General features: G+C 45.4%; 1 protein-coding gene across 1 annotated transcript in view; it reads right to left on the bottom strand.

Annotated features, from left to right (window-relative positions):
- Positions 1–10,275: 10,275 nt before the first annotated feature.
- The window catches only part of TAF4B (TATA-box binding protein associated factor 4b), a gene marked incomplete at both ends in the record, with an annotated part of 71,325 nt that continues 63,881 nt past the window's right edge, over positions 10,276–17,719 (bottom strand). Inside the window, one exon of the mRNA XM_080611519.1 lies at positions 10,276–10,443. Coding sequence (XP_080467645.1) covers positions 10,276–10,443 — 168 coding nt within the window. The remainder of the gene's footprint in view (positions 10,444–17,719) is intronic.

Here is a 17,719-nt window from a genome sequence, read left to right as displayed (position 1 = left end):
CCCCACACCCATGGGAGTGGAGACTGTTTTCCATTCCCTGTGAGGGATCCCTGCCCGTTTGAAGAGAAAGCAGCAGTCAGTGAGCAAAAAGGAGCCCCACTGCGAGGGAGAAGGGTTGTGGGGTGCAAACTCTGAGGGGGCAGCAGCATCCATGGGAGGTGCTATGAGTGTAGCGTTGTTGGTGGGTTTGGGGCTTGCAGCTAATTTCAGTAAAAGGGTTTTGTTGTGGTAAATGTCAGGGAGGTATAAATAGCCCCTGCTGCCCTTAGCCCCACTGCCTCAAGTGACATACCAAAGAGATCCCCAGAGGGTGGCACATTGGGAAGGGGAACTACCAAAACTAGACGGAGGGAAATTCCCAGCGCAGGGCTTTAGTTGTTGAGAAGCAAGTGCTTCCTTCCAGCGGCTTTTGCTGTGATGCTGCAGAACCCTGACAACAGCAAGTTTTTATTGGCATCGTAGCCAAGCCCAGCTTGAAGGGGACAATCAAAGCTGCCTCCTTACTGCAGTGGGCATGCACAGTGGTCTGGGAAAGGAAAACTGCTCCACCCCAGCTGTCCTCCCATGGGGAAAAGGGAACCTGTATCTCTCACACCTTGGGAAGACAGAGATGATGGCAAAGACCTTTGCAGCCAGCCCTCCTCAAGGCCCTCCAGAAGCCATGTCCCAGATTTGGAAGCTTTGGAGAGGGCAAACATAACAGGAGCAACATCACCTAGTCATTAACAAAGATCATAGGAAGAGAAAGAAGCTGAGCTTTATTTTTGCCCAATTGAATTTATCTGTCTCAGCATGCCCAGAGGATCTCCAGGTGATCACAGTTTCTGCATATGTAGAGGACAACAGGTTTGTGATCAAGATTTGTGAACCATTAGTGCAGACAAGTGGCAGCTGAGGAGCTGTTTGTGCAGGAGGTGTCTCCTATGGAAGGCAATCAAAGCAGTGAGCCTGGGGAAGTCTGGGAAGGGATGGTAATCATCCAAGGGCAGCAGGTTATTTGAGGGATGTGGATAAGAACCAGGGGAGCCATGGAAGCTGATGAGGAAGGTAGGATTTTTAGGAAGAGAAGTGTTTAACAAGTTGTGAAACACAAAGGAAGGTGTACCTGGTCTGGATATTTCTTGGACATGAGAATTGACTTTGGTTTCACCTGAGCAGAAAAGATAAAGACAGGCTGGAGGGTGCCTGGACAAAACAGACAGTTTGGTCTGTGTTTACAAGTCATTCCAGGTCTTAAAACACTGAGAAAGGGTAGTGGATAGGGAGATCAGAAAAGGAAGGCAAGCAGTGTGACAGAGTGCATGAGCATGGGGGCAAAATACACCAGCCTTCCAGTGCCTAAACAGGGCCTGCAAAAAATCTGGAGAGGGGCTTTTTACAAGGGCAGGTAGTGGCAGGACAAGGGGGAATGGCTTTAAACTGAAAAAGGGGAGATTTACATTAGGTATTAGGAAGAAATATTTCCCTGTGAGGGTGGTGAGGCACTGGCACAGGTTGCCCAGAGAAGCTGTGGCTGCCCCATCTCTGGCAGTGCTCAAGGCCAGGTTGGACGGGGCTTTGAGCATCTTCATCTAGTGGAAGGTGTCCCAGCCCATGGCAGGGGGTGGGATCGAACGATCTTTAAGGTCCCTTCCAACACAAACTATTCTATGGTTCTATGAAAATGCAAAGCTAAGGCAGCTGCGGGTGATGAGGGAAGGGGAGGTGGGAAGGAGATCCAATACCACAGAAAGCAGGTGGATGGAATGACAGATAGGAGTGGATAAGATGAGAGGAGCCACCCTGCATATCAGCCAGAAGCATCTGGGGATTGTCACTCAAAGAGCTGGGGAGCATTTGTGCCGCATCCTCATGTCGGGAGCTCGAGCCCCTTACATTTGGGTTTGCAGTCCGTGGTAGAGACTGTCTTGTCAAGGAGACCTCTTCAGTGCTGGGTGTGCCTGAGCACAGGGTGCTGACCCAGGCGGATCTGCCGGGCCAACTAAGGCTCACCCCCCTATCCAGGGCTCGTCCCCCGGCCGGGAGCCACCGTCCCCATGGCGGCGCAGCCGAGGGGCAGGGCAGTCCCGCAGCAGCTCGCTGGCAGGCTGGGCCGGGCCGGGCATGCCGGCGGCCCGGGGCGGTGCTGGCTCCTCCGGGCCCTCCGCCAAGCAGGAGGCTTTCTCAAGGGCGCCTCCGCCAGCGCAGCCCCACCGCCCTTCCCGGGACCGGGACCCCATGCAGGAGACAAGGGAGAGTCGCCGCCAGCTCCTGCCGCTCGTTGTCCCCGCGTCCCCTGTGCTACCTCCATGTGCCATAGCGCCTCCCAGGGCAGGTGACACAGGGTTTAAAATCCATTCTCGAGCAGAAACCTGTGCTTCTGGAGGAAATGATCACCCCAAGAAGCAGCGCCCTGCTGCTATCTCCCTTGATAGATTCTCCCCATCTATCTCCCTTGAGGGATACTGCGCCTGGGGTCGGCTCGGCTTCCACTTTCCCAGCCATCCTCAGAATGCAGCTCAGGACTGCAAAACGTTTAGTCTTCGCCTGAAAAGGCAGCTGTCCACCTCAGGAGGTGGAGGAGCCTCACCCAGGTATAGGGAGGTCTGAAAGAGTTGGGTCGCTGCAAAGTTTTCTTACATTTTGATCAAGATTATAAAGTAAAAGAAAAGAAATCCAAAGCAGGCCTCCTGACTCACCCTCTTCCCAAGACTGCCCCAGCCCAGGGCATTTTCTCTGCCTTGGGAAGTGTTGCAAAATTTGAGCTTGCCCCGGAGGTATCTCTCACTAATTACTGGATATCCTGGTTTTGTGTAAGGACATAGGCAGAACCTTCCCACAGCTTCTTCTCTACGGCATGGGAAAAAAAGCTCGAAACACTGATTTCTGTTTCAGCATCCCCAGCAGACTGATGTGAAGGGCTGATTGCACACTCGAGGGGATGGATCTCTTTCTGGAGCTATCCTCCCCAGCTCTGGGGCATCACTCACCAGCAGTCTCCAAGCAGAGAGGAATTTCAAAGGCAAAACCAGCCTCACTTTTAATATTTGCCCTCTGTACCTGAAGTTTGGGTCACTTTCAGTTTTTTTCCCCTATAATAAAGAAGGCTAAAGCTTTCAAATTAGAAGCAAAGACTGAGAACTGTATGAAATGAGGCCTGTTTCAGTTCATACTGCTGCCAGCTGTGCTGGAAAGGGCTAATGAATTGGCTGGTGAAAGGCAGGGTACAGAAAATTACAGCCCTGGCCTTGACAAGGTTAGCACAACCCTAATTACCGTGTCAGCTTGACGCAAGGCAGATGCTGACATGGGCTGTAAGCCTCCATCCATGGTTTATTCACATCAGGAGAGGCAAAACTGCTTCAGCTCTGAGATGTTGAATAGCCCATGCTGTATATCTACACATCCTCTAGTATCTACCTTGTTCAACATCTTTGTCGGCGACATGGACAGTGGGATTGAGTGCGCCCTCAGCAAGTTTGCCGATGACACCAAGCTGTGTGGTTCGGTTGATACGCTGGAGAGAAGGGATGCCATCCAGAGGGACCTCGACACGCTTGTGAGGTGGGCTGATGCCAACCTTATGAAGTTTAACCATGCCAAGTGCAAGGTCCTACACCTGGGTTGGAGCAATCCCAGGCACGGCTACAGGTTGGGCAGAGAAGAGATTCAGAGCAGCCCTGCAGAGAAGGACTTGGGGGTGTTGGTCAATGAGAAAATGAACATGAGCCGGCTTCAGTGTGTGCTCGCAGCCCAGAAAGCCATCCGTATCCTGGGCTGCATCAAGAGGAGCGTGACCAGCAGGTCAAAGGAGGTGATCCTGCCCCTCTACTCTGCTCTCGTGAGACCTCACTTGGAGTATTGTGTGCAGTTCTGGTGTCTTCAACATAAAAAGGACATGGAGCTGTTGGAACAAGTCCAGAGGAGGGCCACGAGGATGATCAGGGGACTGGAGCACCTCCCGTATGAAGACAGGCTGAGAAAGTTGGGGCTGTTCAGCCTTGAGAAGAGAAGGCTGCGTGGAGACCTCATAGCAGCCTTCCGGTACCTGAAGGGGGGGCTATAAGGATGCTGGGGATGGACTCTTCATTAGGGACTGTAGTGACAGGACAAGGGGTAACGGGTTCAAACTTAAACAGGGGAAGTTTAGATTGGATATAAGGAAGAAATTCTTTACTGTGAGGGTGGTGAGGCACTGGAATGGGTTGCCCAGGGTAGCTGTGAATGCTCCATCCCTGGCGGTGCTTAAGGCCAGGTTGGATGAGGCCTTGGGTGGCATGGTTTAGTGTGAGGTGTCCCTGCCCATGGCAGGGGGGTTGGAACTGGATGATCTTAAGGTCCTTTCCAACCCTAACTATTCTATAATTCTATGATCTGCTGTACCTACACATCTACCTTCAAGGCCAGGCTGGATGTGGTTCTGGGAAGCCTGATCTAGTTGAAGATGTCCCCCTGCTCATTGCAGGGGGTTTGGACTAGGTGACCTTTGAAGGTCCGTTTCAACTCAAACTATTCTATGACTGTATGATTCTATGATCTTCCACTCATTCCAACCTTTTCTTTCAGTGTCAGTCAGGCCACAGGCTCCCGTGAACAGCATATGCTCCCTAGTCCTGCATCCAGCCCTGTGACTGGTCTGCAGCTGGCCATCGCCCTTCTTGCCGCTCCTTCAAAGACAGATGAGATAATTACCGAGTGCTTCTCTAAATTGTAACAGACATTAAGACAAGAATGAAGACTGCATTGAACAAGAAGCAATGATTTAAGGATTTCTTCCTCAATAAATCATTAAATACACAGCCTGCATTCAAATAACCACCTACTTTGATGGATCTTTTCTTTTTATAGATTTTTCTGTCATTTCTGTAAATGGAAGTCTCTGCCAGAACATATGTAAAGGTATCACCAAAGCTCCTGGAGAGAGGAGCGAGCTCTGCCTTCAATCCTCCGGGTGCCTTTTCCTTTCCCTACCCTTCCTCCTTGAGAAGCCCTGCTGATCAGCTCTTCAAGAGACTCTATATTCTCTGCCCAATTTTGCACAAAGGTATCAAAGGATTTTAGCATACTAAAACTGTCAACCACACCAAGAATTTGTCCCCTTCCTCCCTCTCTCTGTGTTGCTGCAGTTTCACACCTGGGAGCTGCTGTAACTCTGTCTTTACAAGAAATAGGGTATTTCTTTTTAGAAGTTACTCAGCCATCCTTAGACACACACAGTACATGTATATTCACACATAATTCCTTGGAAAGAAAAATACTTCCCCTCCTCCCTTCCAGCTTCTCAGGACAAAAATAAGAAACACCTTCAAATAACGGTAAATAATAAACCCCGTCACGCTAAACACTTCAGAGTGGAAGTGCAAATATCTCAAGAAGCTTGGGGAACTACACATAATTATGAATTAGCTCTCAAAAACAGATACGGATGATCTGTCAGATAATAATTCATTCCAAATGGATTTAAAAATTACATTCCCTGTGATCTGGTAGAGAGAGTAAGTACCCACCGCTAACTGACGTTCTCCAAGTAGAGCCTGCGGAGTGGGAGCGTGTGCGCCAAGCTGCTGCCATGAGGATGACTTTTCTGCCTTAGCAGTACCATGCATAAGACCTCCACCTTTGCTCCCTCCCACCATGGCACAGCCCCAGGGGAGGCAGTGACAGTACTGACGGGCAGAGCTCTGGAAAAACACATACTGGTCACCCACTGGGTCCTCAGGGCAGGTCTAGATACCACTCAAGGTCCTCCTGAAATACACAATACAGCTCTATACCCTTCCTTACTTGTGAGAGAAACAGACTGAAGAGGAGATACCGGGAAGAGATGTAGGACTGTGAGACTGCGGTTGGGGAAGAGAAGGATGACCGGCTCTGATGGGGTCTCCAGCATGAATTTTAGGTGGCTCTGCCAGGGAAGCATCTCTTGGAAGGTGGAAGCACCTACAGCTGCAAGGACATCGTGGAAAGCTCAACTGAAGTAGTACTTAATGGTAGAAGTCTTGACCAGCATGAAACACAAGCTTCCTGCGAGGACCTGCTCCCTGCATAGAAAGGAGCAGCCTCAGGTCTGATGTGAGCTGACCTGCGCCACCACCTCCTTCCACCCACAATAGCCTTTCAAGTCCAGAATGGAGATCCTCCTTTTCCTCCCTCCTTCACAGCAAAACCCCTTTCAAAAGCAGGCTGCCAGGCTGCTCGGAGACAACTTGGGATCTGTGAAGCAAGGGATCCTGAGGAGAGGCTGGGTAGCAAGGTGAGCAGCTAACATGCCAGAATAGCCACAGAGAGCAGGCAACAAGTGACCAGCTCTTGCCTATAGTAGAAGAGGAAAGAAAAGCTGGTAGGAGCAAGGACTGATGTATTCAGAAGGAAAAGTCAGTGTTTCTTGCTTATTTCTTCAGTGTTACAACGCCAACAGAGGTGGTCATCTAGCTTACGAAAGGCCTGCACCAAGTGAAACGCTAGCATTGTGGCCTGCATGCAGGCAGCCTTTCTGCCAGATGAGGACGGGACAAGCCACTGACACGTGATAATGACCCCAGTTCTGAAAGCTGCAAAACAGAGAGGTCTGGCGTGCTACGGGCTTCAGCCTTGGTACTCAATTTTGCACCCATCAAAGGAGTAAAGCCTTCATTGCAGACTGTAGTTATCTCCCACAGCTGCAGGCTCCAGCCATGAGACCTTGGGTAACAATGGCTGGATGTAGCTGTCAGAGTATTTGTAGACATTGTGTGCGCTATGTGCAGAGAGAAGCATGTGCAGCACTTGGCCTCAGACACCCAGCAGCCCTCATTTGAGAAGTTGCTGCAAGCAAGCCCATTTTGCCAAGTCCAATCACTTGGACTGTCTGTCCCTTCAGGACATCCTCGTTTGCTTTAGTCTTTTCTTTCTTCACCCCAGAGATTACAAACAAAGAGGAAAGCAAAGAACAGAGCAAAGAGATGAACCTGGAGAACAGCTGACAGCATTTTTGCTGAGCACAGTGCACTCACATGCCAGGACACAGGTGCCTACAAGAGCATGGGCTTAGAACAACTTGATGCAAACAGTAGCCTTAAGCTACTCGTGTCAAAGTGTCCAAGAGAGTGCAATGGCTTTGAGGAATCATCTAGCAGTGTCTCACAGTTCCCCGCTACCTTCCTCATTAAACCTCAAACAAAGCTGAGGGGTGTGTTAGTGCACTCCGGCTAGTCTTTCCCAGGGGGAGAAGGGAAAAGCTGGAGTCAAAGACAGTGCAAAGGGCTGGGTTCAGTGGTAAGACTTGAAAATGCCAATAAAGGGAAAAAGCAGCAGCTGGAGGAGAAAGAGTACAAAGCCCCTTTTGTTACCACGTAACATACAAAACTTGGCATACCACACTGCTAAGATAAGTAGTAGTCAAGAGCCAGCGACAACAGCTTTCCCCTCCACAACTGTATACAGTGTTTTCCCTAAAGGCTGAATACTTGAATGCCAGGGATAGCTGCCCAGCTAGCTATGTGCCACTAGGCTAGCAGACCATCTGGACAGCAAGAAGTGCCTGCAGCAAGCTTTAGAACCCTTGCAGCATCAGTGGCGTAGACAGCTCTGCTGCTAGGCTCCCAAGCTTGAATATGAGCGTGCCAAGAACCAAGAGGTAAGGGACGGCGACGGCAGGGTTTGTCCTCATCACCTTGTGACTAGGATTTTAGAATTCCCATAAAGTTCAGTAAGATTGCGGAAAATGGGGAAGTGAATTACTGGTTAACTTCCTTCTACTCCTACTGTGTGTGAGTAAAGCCCAAGTGTCTCCTAAGTGACACTCTGCAGGACACTTCTTATTCTCAGAAGCCAAGTTGCACTTGAATGAGAGGCAGGCTGAACCCTTGGGAGGGAGACAAGTACTTTCAGCATTTGCACTAAGGCCTTCTCTGTCCTGTCTGAAACTAGCCCTAAGGACCTGCTGAGAAACCTTCCTGAAAACATCTGCTACTCAGACTATTTATGTTATTACAGCATAAATTTTTTGGGTTGGGGTGGAGGGAGGTGCTGGACTACCGGTGAAAGAGCAGGGCAACAATGAAAGCATGCAATCTGCTTTGCACTTGAACCATCTATTATACTTTTTATGTACCTAGCTATCAATCATTTTCTCCAACATCTTTCATGTCAGTATCGCACTGGTTTAAAGATGATGAAGAGGCAGGCCAATGTGCAGATGCTCATCTGTGTTCTCCAACCTGCACTTAATTAATTGTGAGTTGCTTTAAAAATAACTCAGGACAGTGCTTCCACTGCACATTGTTGAAGTCTGTGTTTTTACTGCCCAGAACACGTGCAAAGCACTCGCCTCTACCCAGCTGTTAAAAAAGCCCCAACCAACAACAAAACCCATCCTGTGTGCTGACTGTGGGAAATCAGACAAACGAGAGGTTGCTTTTTTCTCCCTGCCCACTCCCCTTCAAGTAATCATCTGCTCTGTCACCTCGTTCTGTTTAAAAACCTTAAAATATAGATGTTTATCATTAATATGTCACGTGAGGCAACCGTGCCAAGCACTGTGATGGGCAGATAGACAGGGCTCTCTCTCAGAGCCACGCCATTAGTCATGGCGATGACTGCTTCAGATGCTGAATTTCTCATGTTAGGAAACAAAGATACTGATTTATTATTTTTAATAAAATAATTGCTTTGATGCAGTATTTAAAATAATTTTAAACATCTGCTCAATAAGATACAGTACACAAATATGGAAAATGCTGCACTTTACATAAAAAGTAAAGCTAAGCATTTAACTATACAAAACAATTTTGCCTGATGCCATCAATATCTTGCAAACTATAGCTTACTCAAAGTACTGCTCTTCTTTTATATATATATATATATGCTGTATATACATATATAAATAATTTACAGCATTCATTTACTAGATTTGTTTACTACTGTTCCAACAAAACCCCATAACAGATTCAAAACTTAATGAATTTGGTAACTATCTGCAGTGGTTCTGAAAGTGGAAGGTGTTTGAATCATCGCTTCAAGTTTTGAAGTAGCATGCCAAGTAACCATAGGAAGCTCACTTCTTGAAAGAAAAAAGTTTCAGCAGGAAGCCATTCAATACAGTCAGTGCCTTTCCCACCAATCCTGGGAAACAGCCATGCTATACAGCACTGTGTCATGGGAGGCAAAAAGTTTGGAGGCTGGGGAGAAGGGTGACCCTGAGGGTATTCCTTCCACCACAAGCCAAGCAAGTACAAAATCTCTGTATCTATCCTAGCAGTCTTAATAATTTGGAGTCCTCCTCCTTCTCACTGAACGGAAACCAGGCAACTGCCTAAATACTTTCTATTTGGTAATTTTCCCTGTTACAGCACATTAAGGTATTAAATCATTATTCTCAATAAAGCAGTGAATCTGGTGCTTTGTAAACACTGCTTTTCTCCTTAAGAGAGTCTCCAGCTGCAAAGTTAGAATGCATCTCAAGCTTTCCCCTTTTTGTAGTCAGTAAAGGTTGCTTTTGTTAATTTCTTTCTACATCTATGCTCAAGTTGAATGCTACAGAAAGATAAACTGTTTCTTCTGTTTACTCTTCCCTTTTTAGGGTCTTTCACTCCTTGTATTCAAGTTTATTAACTCCAGATTTTCCCCAAAGTATGTCCTAACTACACTTTCTAATGCACTTTAATCACAAGAACCACCAATTTGTTCACCTTGCCAAGTCACTTTCTCAGAGGAAAGGGGGAGGGCAGTTGAGGCAAGGTGAGGAGGAGAAAACACTCCTCACTCCTTTTGCTTGTTACTTTGCTTTTCACAAATGAGCATCCAGTAGTAATTATAAACCCAGAAAGTTTAAGGAGATGCTGAGCCTGATAGGCAATACATTAGCATATTGACTGACTGCTGGTTCACAATTACAATTGCCATGCTGTGCAGTGCATTTAAAGTGTTACTTGTTTCCCTAAATAAAGTCGGATTCAAAGAAGGCACTACATGTAGAACAGATGTGGCAGACTCTGGAGTACTGAAGAAAGCGACATACATGAACTAGGGACATGTATCAAGCCCTCAGACCCTGCACGACAGTTAAATACAAGCAGGTAGTAGTCAAGTGCTTGTGTGTGCAGCTCAGTGTTTTCACTGGTTTAGAGACTAGTTTAAGCCAAGTATTATTAAAACCCCTATAGGTGCTAGGTTAGGCATTTAATAAAAATGTTTATCTGTAAACAACAGTTATCCTTACAACGGATCATTTTCCAGAAATCGGAATTTCAAGACAGTGCAACAATGCTTCAGTGTTTTCTTTGGCAGTAGACAGCAAGGTGAAATGTAAAATTCAAATCACTTCAGAAGAGCGTGGTACAAGGTTAGAGAATGCTTCATCTCCTTCTCTTGTTCCATGCAGAATATCAAGTCCCTGAGACAGACACGGGTTATTCTTGGACAGAGCAGCTGTTTCGTAAGGCTAAAACCTGATGATCCAGGAGCAACTCCATTGCCATTTAAACCCTAAGTGGGGGAGAGACAGAGAAAAAATTAGAATTCCATGTAAATACATGTTTTTAACTGAACTTGTTGGATTATACTGCCTGCTTGCATAAACCTAGCCTGCTGATGTTCAGCTTTACATGTTGAAACCCAGTTCTTGCACATTAGATGGTTTAAAAGACAAAGCAAGTACTTGCCAGTTGCTGCTTTATTTCAGTCAAAGCAGCCAGAAAAATTCTTTCTTTAGACAAATCTTTCTTTAAAACTATACTGTTATGGTAAGGTGAATAACTGCCATTTCACTGAAGTCATATAACACAGACACTTGCACTGAGAAAGAACAAGCTAACTATGAAGAAGGTACTACCACAGTTCCTATGCACGGCTGTTACTCCCACTTGCAGATCCCTAAGCCAGATGTTCATATCTCTTCTTGAAGAAGACCATCACTGCGAGTGGGCTCTAGCCTTGGAACACAGGTGGAAGAAACTCTTACCCTGGCCATCACCTGTGAATTGTTCCTTAAGGGAGCAACAAATACACACAGTCAACGCATCTGCATGTTCAGAACACTGTGTCTAAGTCTATCCATCTCAGTCAGCTGCCTTGCTTGGTTATGAAAGCACAATTGGTAGGAGATGATGATGTTGAGTAGTTATACATTCAGGCTACTGGAATGAGCAACCCCCATGCATTCCAAAATGCCCCAAGATTTATTATTAGGGGCAGGGAGGAGGAAGATTACCATGAGCTGCACAATAGACTGGCTACTTATCTTGGAGCCAATCTATGCTACACAGCCAGTCTCTTATCACTACTGGAGGGTTCTTGGTAATGAATGCAATTTGTACAAATACGAGTGCTCAGTCTCTGTAACTTCAGGAAGGCAATGCCTGCCAGCATCAACACCACTTGGAGATGGTGTTGCTTGGATGCCCTGTTAACTGTATCAGTTCTTACCCTAACACTCTCCGCAAGACTTCTGCAAAATGACTTTGCCCACTTTGCTTAGAGAAATCTGGTTAAACCCCCCATATATTAGAAACAAATACCAGTGCTGGACTATCTGTAGCAGTGAATGCCACTGTTGTTTGGGGGGAAGCATTGAAATTTATTTAAAAAATAAAAGAGATTCATCAGAGAGCACACACTAACCACAGAAAACCCAGGGCATATTGCAGAAATGGAAGCTGTATTTCTTACTAGCAGCATGCAGGGTATTCAGCACCATTTCATTTGCTTTACAGTCGATACTATTAAACACTATGAAATGCCATCATTTGAAACTTTCAGTTTGTTAAATGGCTTGGAACAAATGCGTGCGTGGGGAAGACTGCTGGCCACATCGCACAGAGAGGGCACTGCTGGCCTGGTAAGACACAAAAGGGTCACAGTTCAAGTCTGTCATATGACAACCCTGAAGGATCCAGGGAAAAGATAACTCTGCAATGCAGCTGCCAGCACGGGTTGAAAAGGAGGTCAATCCAACAGGATGCAGCAGAAGGCCCGAGGCAATGTTATAAATGAAACAAACCCCAAGGGTTTTCAGTAACCCAACAGCAATGTCCTTTATAATTCAAAGAACTTTATTGAGGTGAAAGTATTTTCTCTCTAAACAGTTATTAGACTAGAAGTCTTACCTTTTAAAGGGACACCAAACCAAGCCACCTCAATCCTGTTCACTCCCTTACAAAAAGGAGGCAGGCAGCACAAATCCCCCAGCCTGCTTTGGATGCTGTTGGGAGCTGCGAGATGCTACAATAGGGCAGAAGTGCCAGCTGCCTGCATTTGAGACAGAGTTATGGATTTGTTTATTCTTAAATTCTTACCCATCATGCCCAGTGCAGAGATGTAAAGTGATGTTACGCTGTAATAACACATCCAAAGCTTGTTCTGGAATCCTGTTTGCTAAACCAGACAGTTCATACTTCTAAATTCCATGTAGCATCACACCAGTTTATCAGAGCTACTGAGTAGAGCATTACAGAGGCCAGGTGCTCTTTGAATAGTTACTGAATACATTTAAAGCAATCAACAGCTGCTACCACATCCGAGTTAAAAGAAAAGGTCCTTCTCTCAAAGCCTCAGAAGGTTTAAAGAAGCCAACAGACAGCCTAGGTCATTCCAGACCAGATTGGGATTGTGTTGGGAGACTCACTCTAAGTTTATAGGGAGATGAGCACTAAGTCCAATTAGCTACTGTCCTCCACAGCTGCATCAAAACATTGGTCTTTCATGGTTTAGTTTTGGACCAAGCAGTGGAGGGTGAGGAGGCCTTTTTGTAATAAAACATTTAGAGAACGAAAAGTTCCTGTTGGGCAGAAGGTTGATCTTGTCTGGCCCTAGGCAACAGCCAGAAGGCCTCTCCCTTACATCTCATATACCCCTTCCTGCACAGAAGCTCCCTCACACTGCTTCTGAGACCTTAAATACTCTGCTTAGAAAACCGGTCCGCTCCCTGCTCCCAGACATCTCTATTATGTTCCTTCCAGTTGGGCAGCAACTGCTTCTTGCACCTTGCAGTACTGGGGGATTCTTCACTGCAAAAGTCTTCAGTCTACCCCAGGACAGCCTCTTCTCAGGGGAAATGACAAGTGCTACTTTTCAACCAGGCTACAGACAAGTACAAAGATACGTGAATATAAAGTGTATCCCTGTAGATCCAATGTTAGCAAAGGGTGCTGCCACCAGCCTGCACTCCCCCTCCTGCAACATCTAATTATTAGTGCCTTAACTAGCAACTGATGTCAGCCATATCCTGAAGTTCCTGACTTTCACTGAACCCCCAGCACCCCGCTTTCCTTCTGAAATGACAGAGACATGCAGCCCAGGAAGGGCAACTACCAGCACAGATAAGACCAGTCAACCTGGATACCAACAGCTGACAGACCCTGTTCATATGCCAGGTAAGGTGCTGTGGCAATGCACCCTTCATAGCAACAAGAACACCAGTTGGCTTAAAAACAGCCCCAGGAGGCCACAATAGTAGCAGTCCTGCTTTTGGCCTATCCTCAGAGTCAAGCCAAATCAGCAACTTTGCCAAAGCAATGTGCTGTCGCCCTTTCTTCATCCTTAGAGCCTTTTATACACAGCTGACAGAGATCAGTTACTCTCACTGATCTGGGCAGCAGAATATACTGTGGAGCTCCTCTTGTAGTTCCATGCCTGTTGTGCAGCTAGTTTTGTTGAGAGGTTTCTCTTGAAACCTGTTTTAAGATCTCTAGAGCTCTCTCCAGTGGCTGGACTGAGAATTAAATACCAACTCTCTGAAAAGGCAAGAGCGAAGTTGATTGAGAGCCACAGGTTGCACCAAGGCTCTTAAGTTAGAGCTACCATCACCACCTTATTCCTAGTCTCCGAGGTACCTGGAGTATGTGACCTACAAGTCCGCATCACAAATATTGACAAGGATATCAAAGTTGCACAGAGGTATTCCACAGGCCCCGAAACAAAGTTCAGAGGGGTCAGCAGACAACTTCCCTCTCATCAAGTTCAGGCGAGGCTCAGCGAGCTGTTCCCGGCTCCCTTCTCAAATTCAGTGGCTTCACACCAGCCAATTGCAAAACTTTAAACTCTTGAGGGAGGACACTTTAAAGGAGCAGAGTGTTCAGTCAAAAGTCAAGCCAAGAGTTCTCATTTCAGTTTCTGGTGTGGCACAAACATATCCCACTCCCAGAGCTAAGATCCTAAGAGAGCGAACTGTCATTGCAGCTCTGCTGCACATTATAAAGATCACCACCAGCAGAAGGAAGAAAAGGCACTAGAGTTTTCAATGACATCTCCAAACACTGAAATATTACAGCTGTGTGCAGCAGAGACATTGTCAGAAGGTGGTAAGAGCACCTAGCAAGTCAGAACCAAAAGCATCCAGCATACAATCCCCAGCTCTGTCACCTGCGGTCACACTGAGGTTGGGTATGTAGTGTACCCTGCATGGCAGTTTCTCAGCTGTAAAACACAGGACACATTCCTGTCGCACAGAAGGAAAAAAGTTTAAAAAGCCATTAACACACTGTGGAGCACAAAAACCACTTTCCTGGGTCTCCCTCAGCAGCAAGGGGGAACATAGAGACCCTGTCAGAACTGTGACCGTTTTGCTCATACAAATAAGTGCCTAATTTAAGCCTGAGAAAACAAAGTGAAAGAAGTTGATAATACTTGGGTTACAAGCCAGCCTACTGATGCTCCTTTTTCTAACAAACCTTAGCCTAATAGAAACACTCCCACATTCACAATACTAAATATCACATTACTCAATATTCACATGATTCTTTTTTAAAAATAAAGTTGGTTGTGTTAAGTGGTTGGGATTTGGAAGAGCTGGGTTTTTTTAACCTTATAGATCATTAGGGTAGATCGATCCAATGACTGAAAGGTTTTAGATCTTTTTCCAGGCTGCTTCTCATGGAGCTGAAAACAAACATGTATATTTATGATGTTATCTGCAGCACGAAGCTGTCAGATCTATGTAATAGAGAACTCTATTCAACTACACATTTTTCCTCAGATTTCATTGCAACATTCCTACAAGTCCTTTCAAAAGTAGGCAACAACATGTTTTACATATTGAAACAAATTACTGCAAATGTAATGTCAGTTTATTCACTATTATGCCCAAGATTCATGTACGCATGTCACTTCGTATGGGTACATCAGATGCTTAATCTGTACCTGGAGGTAATGAATACTATACAAATATGTCATGTTAGTTAATAGACAATTATTAAGCTGAAATTTTCTGGCTCTTTGCCACTTCATTTTAAGCAATGTATTGTCAACTAAATTATAAATCTCTTGACCCTTCACATGTCATCAACATTTGCACATTACCAATATGTTCAGCCTAAAGCTACAATGCAATTAGTCATTTAAATTGCAGATATCTTTCACACATAAGAAGAATTAAGTTCATCCCTAGCACAGAGAAGGCACAATATGGGCCAATGAACTGTATTTCTGAAGTGTGTGAATGGCAGATGAGAATATTTTTGTCTATTTACATGGGGAAAAATTCACATCAATTGTATGGCCTAGACTGACAGCAGCCAGGAAAATCAGCACTGAAACTGAAACTCTCTAGCTGACAGGGTTGTACTTTGTACTTAGATAAGCACATATCTATGTGCTTATCTTGCAGCAGATATTAAGATGCTGAAGACATATTTTATAATTGCAGTAACACTTTCAGCTCCCCTCTTTCCCCAAGGTATGATCCCTCTGTAGACTCTTCCGTTGTCTGATAGCTTGAATAAGAAACAGAAACTGAAATCAAGAATCTGTTAAGCATAAGCAAAGAACCTTCCTTCTCCCCCCCACCCCTTCCCCACACCAACACCGCCCTCCTGTACCGCTTTAGATCTACAGACCTAGGGGTTGTAGAGACACAAATTGAGAGAAATCCCTCAAGTATAGAAACAGATTTTGTAACCTGGCTCTGAACACCTACTTACATGCAAGTCAGTCTAGGTCCAATTTAAAGTGATTGCTTTTAAGTTCATTTTCTGCAGCTTTTAAGAAATTATTTTAGCAGACTATCACATATCACTGCCAAGCACCAGCCAGCAGCCTCTCTGCATCCTGTGGATATACAGGGAACAGCAAACCTGTCATCATTCGCTACAGAGCCAACTTCTGCATTTAACTCACATTTAGACACAATCACATCCTTAACAATTCTGAAGTTGATGAATTGTGCTAGTGGGTTCTCTCATCAGAAGAGCTTGTGGCCAAAAAGGTGGCAGTAATTTCTACAGCTACTGCTTTTAAGAGTGTAAAGCCACATAACCCTTAACTATCACACAGCCCTCTGGAAAATGAAAAAAAAACCCGAAAGCGATTTGATTGTTACACAGTGGAAAAAAAAAAAAGCCCAAAACAATCTCTCTTCTCCAATCATTAAGAAGAGTTAGAGTTTTCTTTCATTCTGCAGAAAAGGGCTTGCTGCTCAGAGATTTAATTCTTCCTAGGTCAGCCTAAAGAGCGTTTATAAAGCTTAAACAAGCACCATATACAGAATACATTTAATCAGCATGCATTCCAACATCCTAAGCTGTAAAGCAAGGCAGTTAAGTTCTACTAACAATGATCAGATGTGGCAGAGACCTAGCCCTCGAAGAGATCTGCAGAATTATTTTCTCCACTCACTATCAATATTTAAAATGGAACAATGACCAGTGTGGTAAACAAGACATTTCTCCCATTTCTTGCCAAACTTCTTCCCAGAAGAATACAAGCTTATTTGTGAACTGCTGTGTTAGATCACCCTGTAAGTACCACATTATTTTAAGTATGTTGACCAGAATTAGGAGTTTGACAAAAAGACAGTAGTTGAATGGCTCTGCACTGACCTAAGGATGTCAGCTGCACCATTTGCTTCTGTAGCAGCTACTTGCAGCAGCTTAAGTTTCTACAGCAGAGCTAGACTGCAGGTGGCAAGGCAAGATCCACACTTCCTAAGAGTAGCCAGCCTTGGCAGTGGACAGAACAGCCACAAACAGTGTCTGGGAGGAAGAAATTTCCTTTGAAACTGGATCAGGTAAAAGAAAGAACATTTAACCCAAGATTTACCCCTGAGTCAGTCAATATGACCAACCTGGAAGAAGGCAAGTGAAGGACACACCAACAGCAGCACTTCAGGGCAAGACAGACTGCACCACTTCCAAGTAGTTAATGTAAAAATTACACAGAAGTGCAGGCATCCAACTGAGTTTTCCTGTATAAAGCAGAACGATGGTCCCACCACAGTCTTCAGAAGCTGACCATAAGAGCAATAGCCAAGTCTCCTAGCCATATATAGGCTTTTTCCCCTCCCTGCTGCATGACACCACACAAATATACAGCTCTCAGTTCAAGGCCAAAGACTATCTTGGACCCAGAACACCTTTGGATAAAAGCAAAGAAAGTTTAAGGGCTCAGAACTGCAGCCTGTTTCTCACAGAAATAAGCTTTAAATATCTGCAAGGGTTTTCAAACTTCTAAGACTCCACAGTTACAGTGAGAATGAGACAAAGCTGTTTCCAAAGTAGCTTTGTCATCAGAAAAGCAATAAAACTTAATCCAAAAATATCTTTGGCTATTTGTCAGCATTGGAAACATTATGGGGCATGTTACCAACCAATAAAGACTATGAGACAGAACACAGAATTGGGAAAATGAGTCTGTGGCTTCAAGTTTACTTTTTTTCTGATTTGTTTTAGAAGTGTTCTCCCTTCTCAAGATGAGTTATTTTTCAGTTCTTCCCACCCTTTAATTTATTACTGTTCACCACATGCCTACAAACTGGGGGAGGGAGGGAGAA

This window comes from Psittacula echo (assembly GCF_963264785.1).
Source record: "Psittacula echo genome assembly, chromosome: 2".
Taxonomy (NCBI): Eukaryota; Metazoa; Chordata; class Aves; order Psittaciformes; family Psittacidae; genus Psittacula; species Psittacula echo.
Note: the sequence above shows the minus strand (reverse complement) of the source record. Positions and strands in the feature narration are given on the sequence as shown.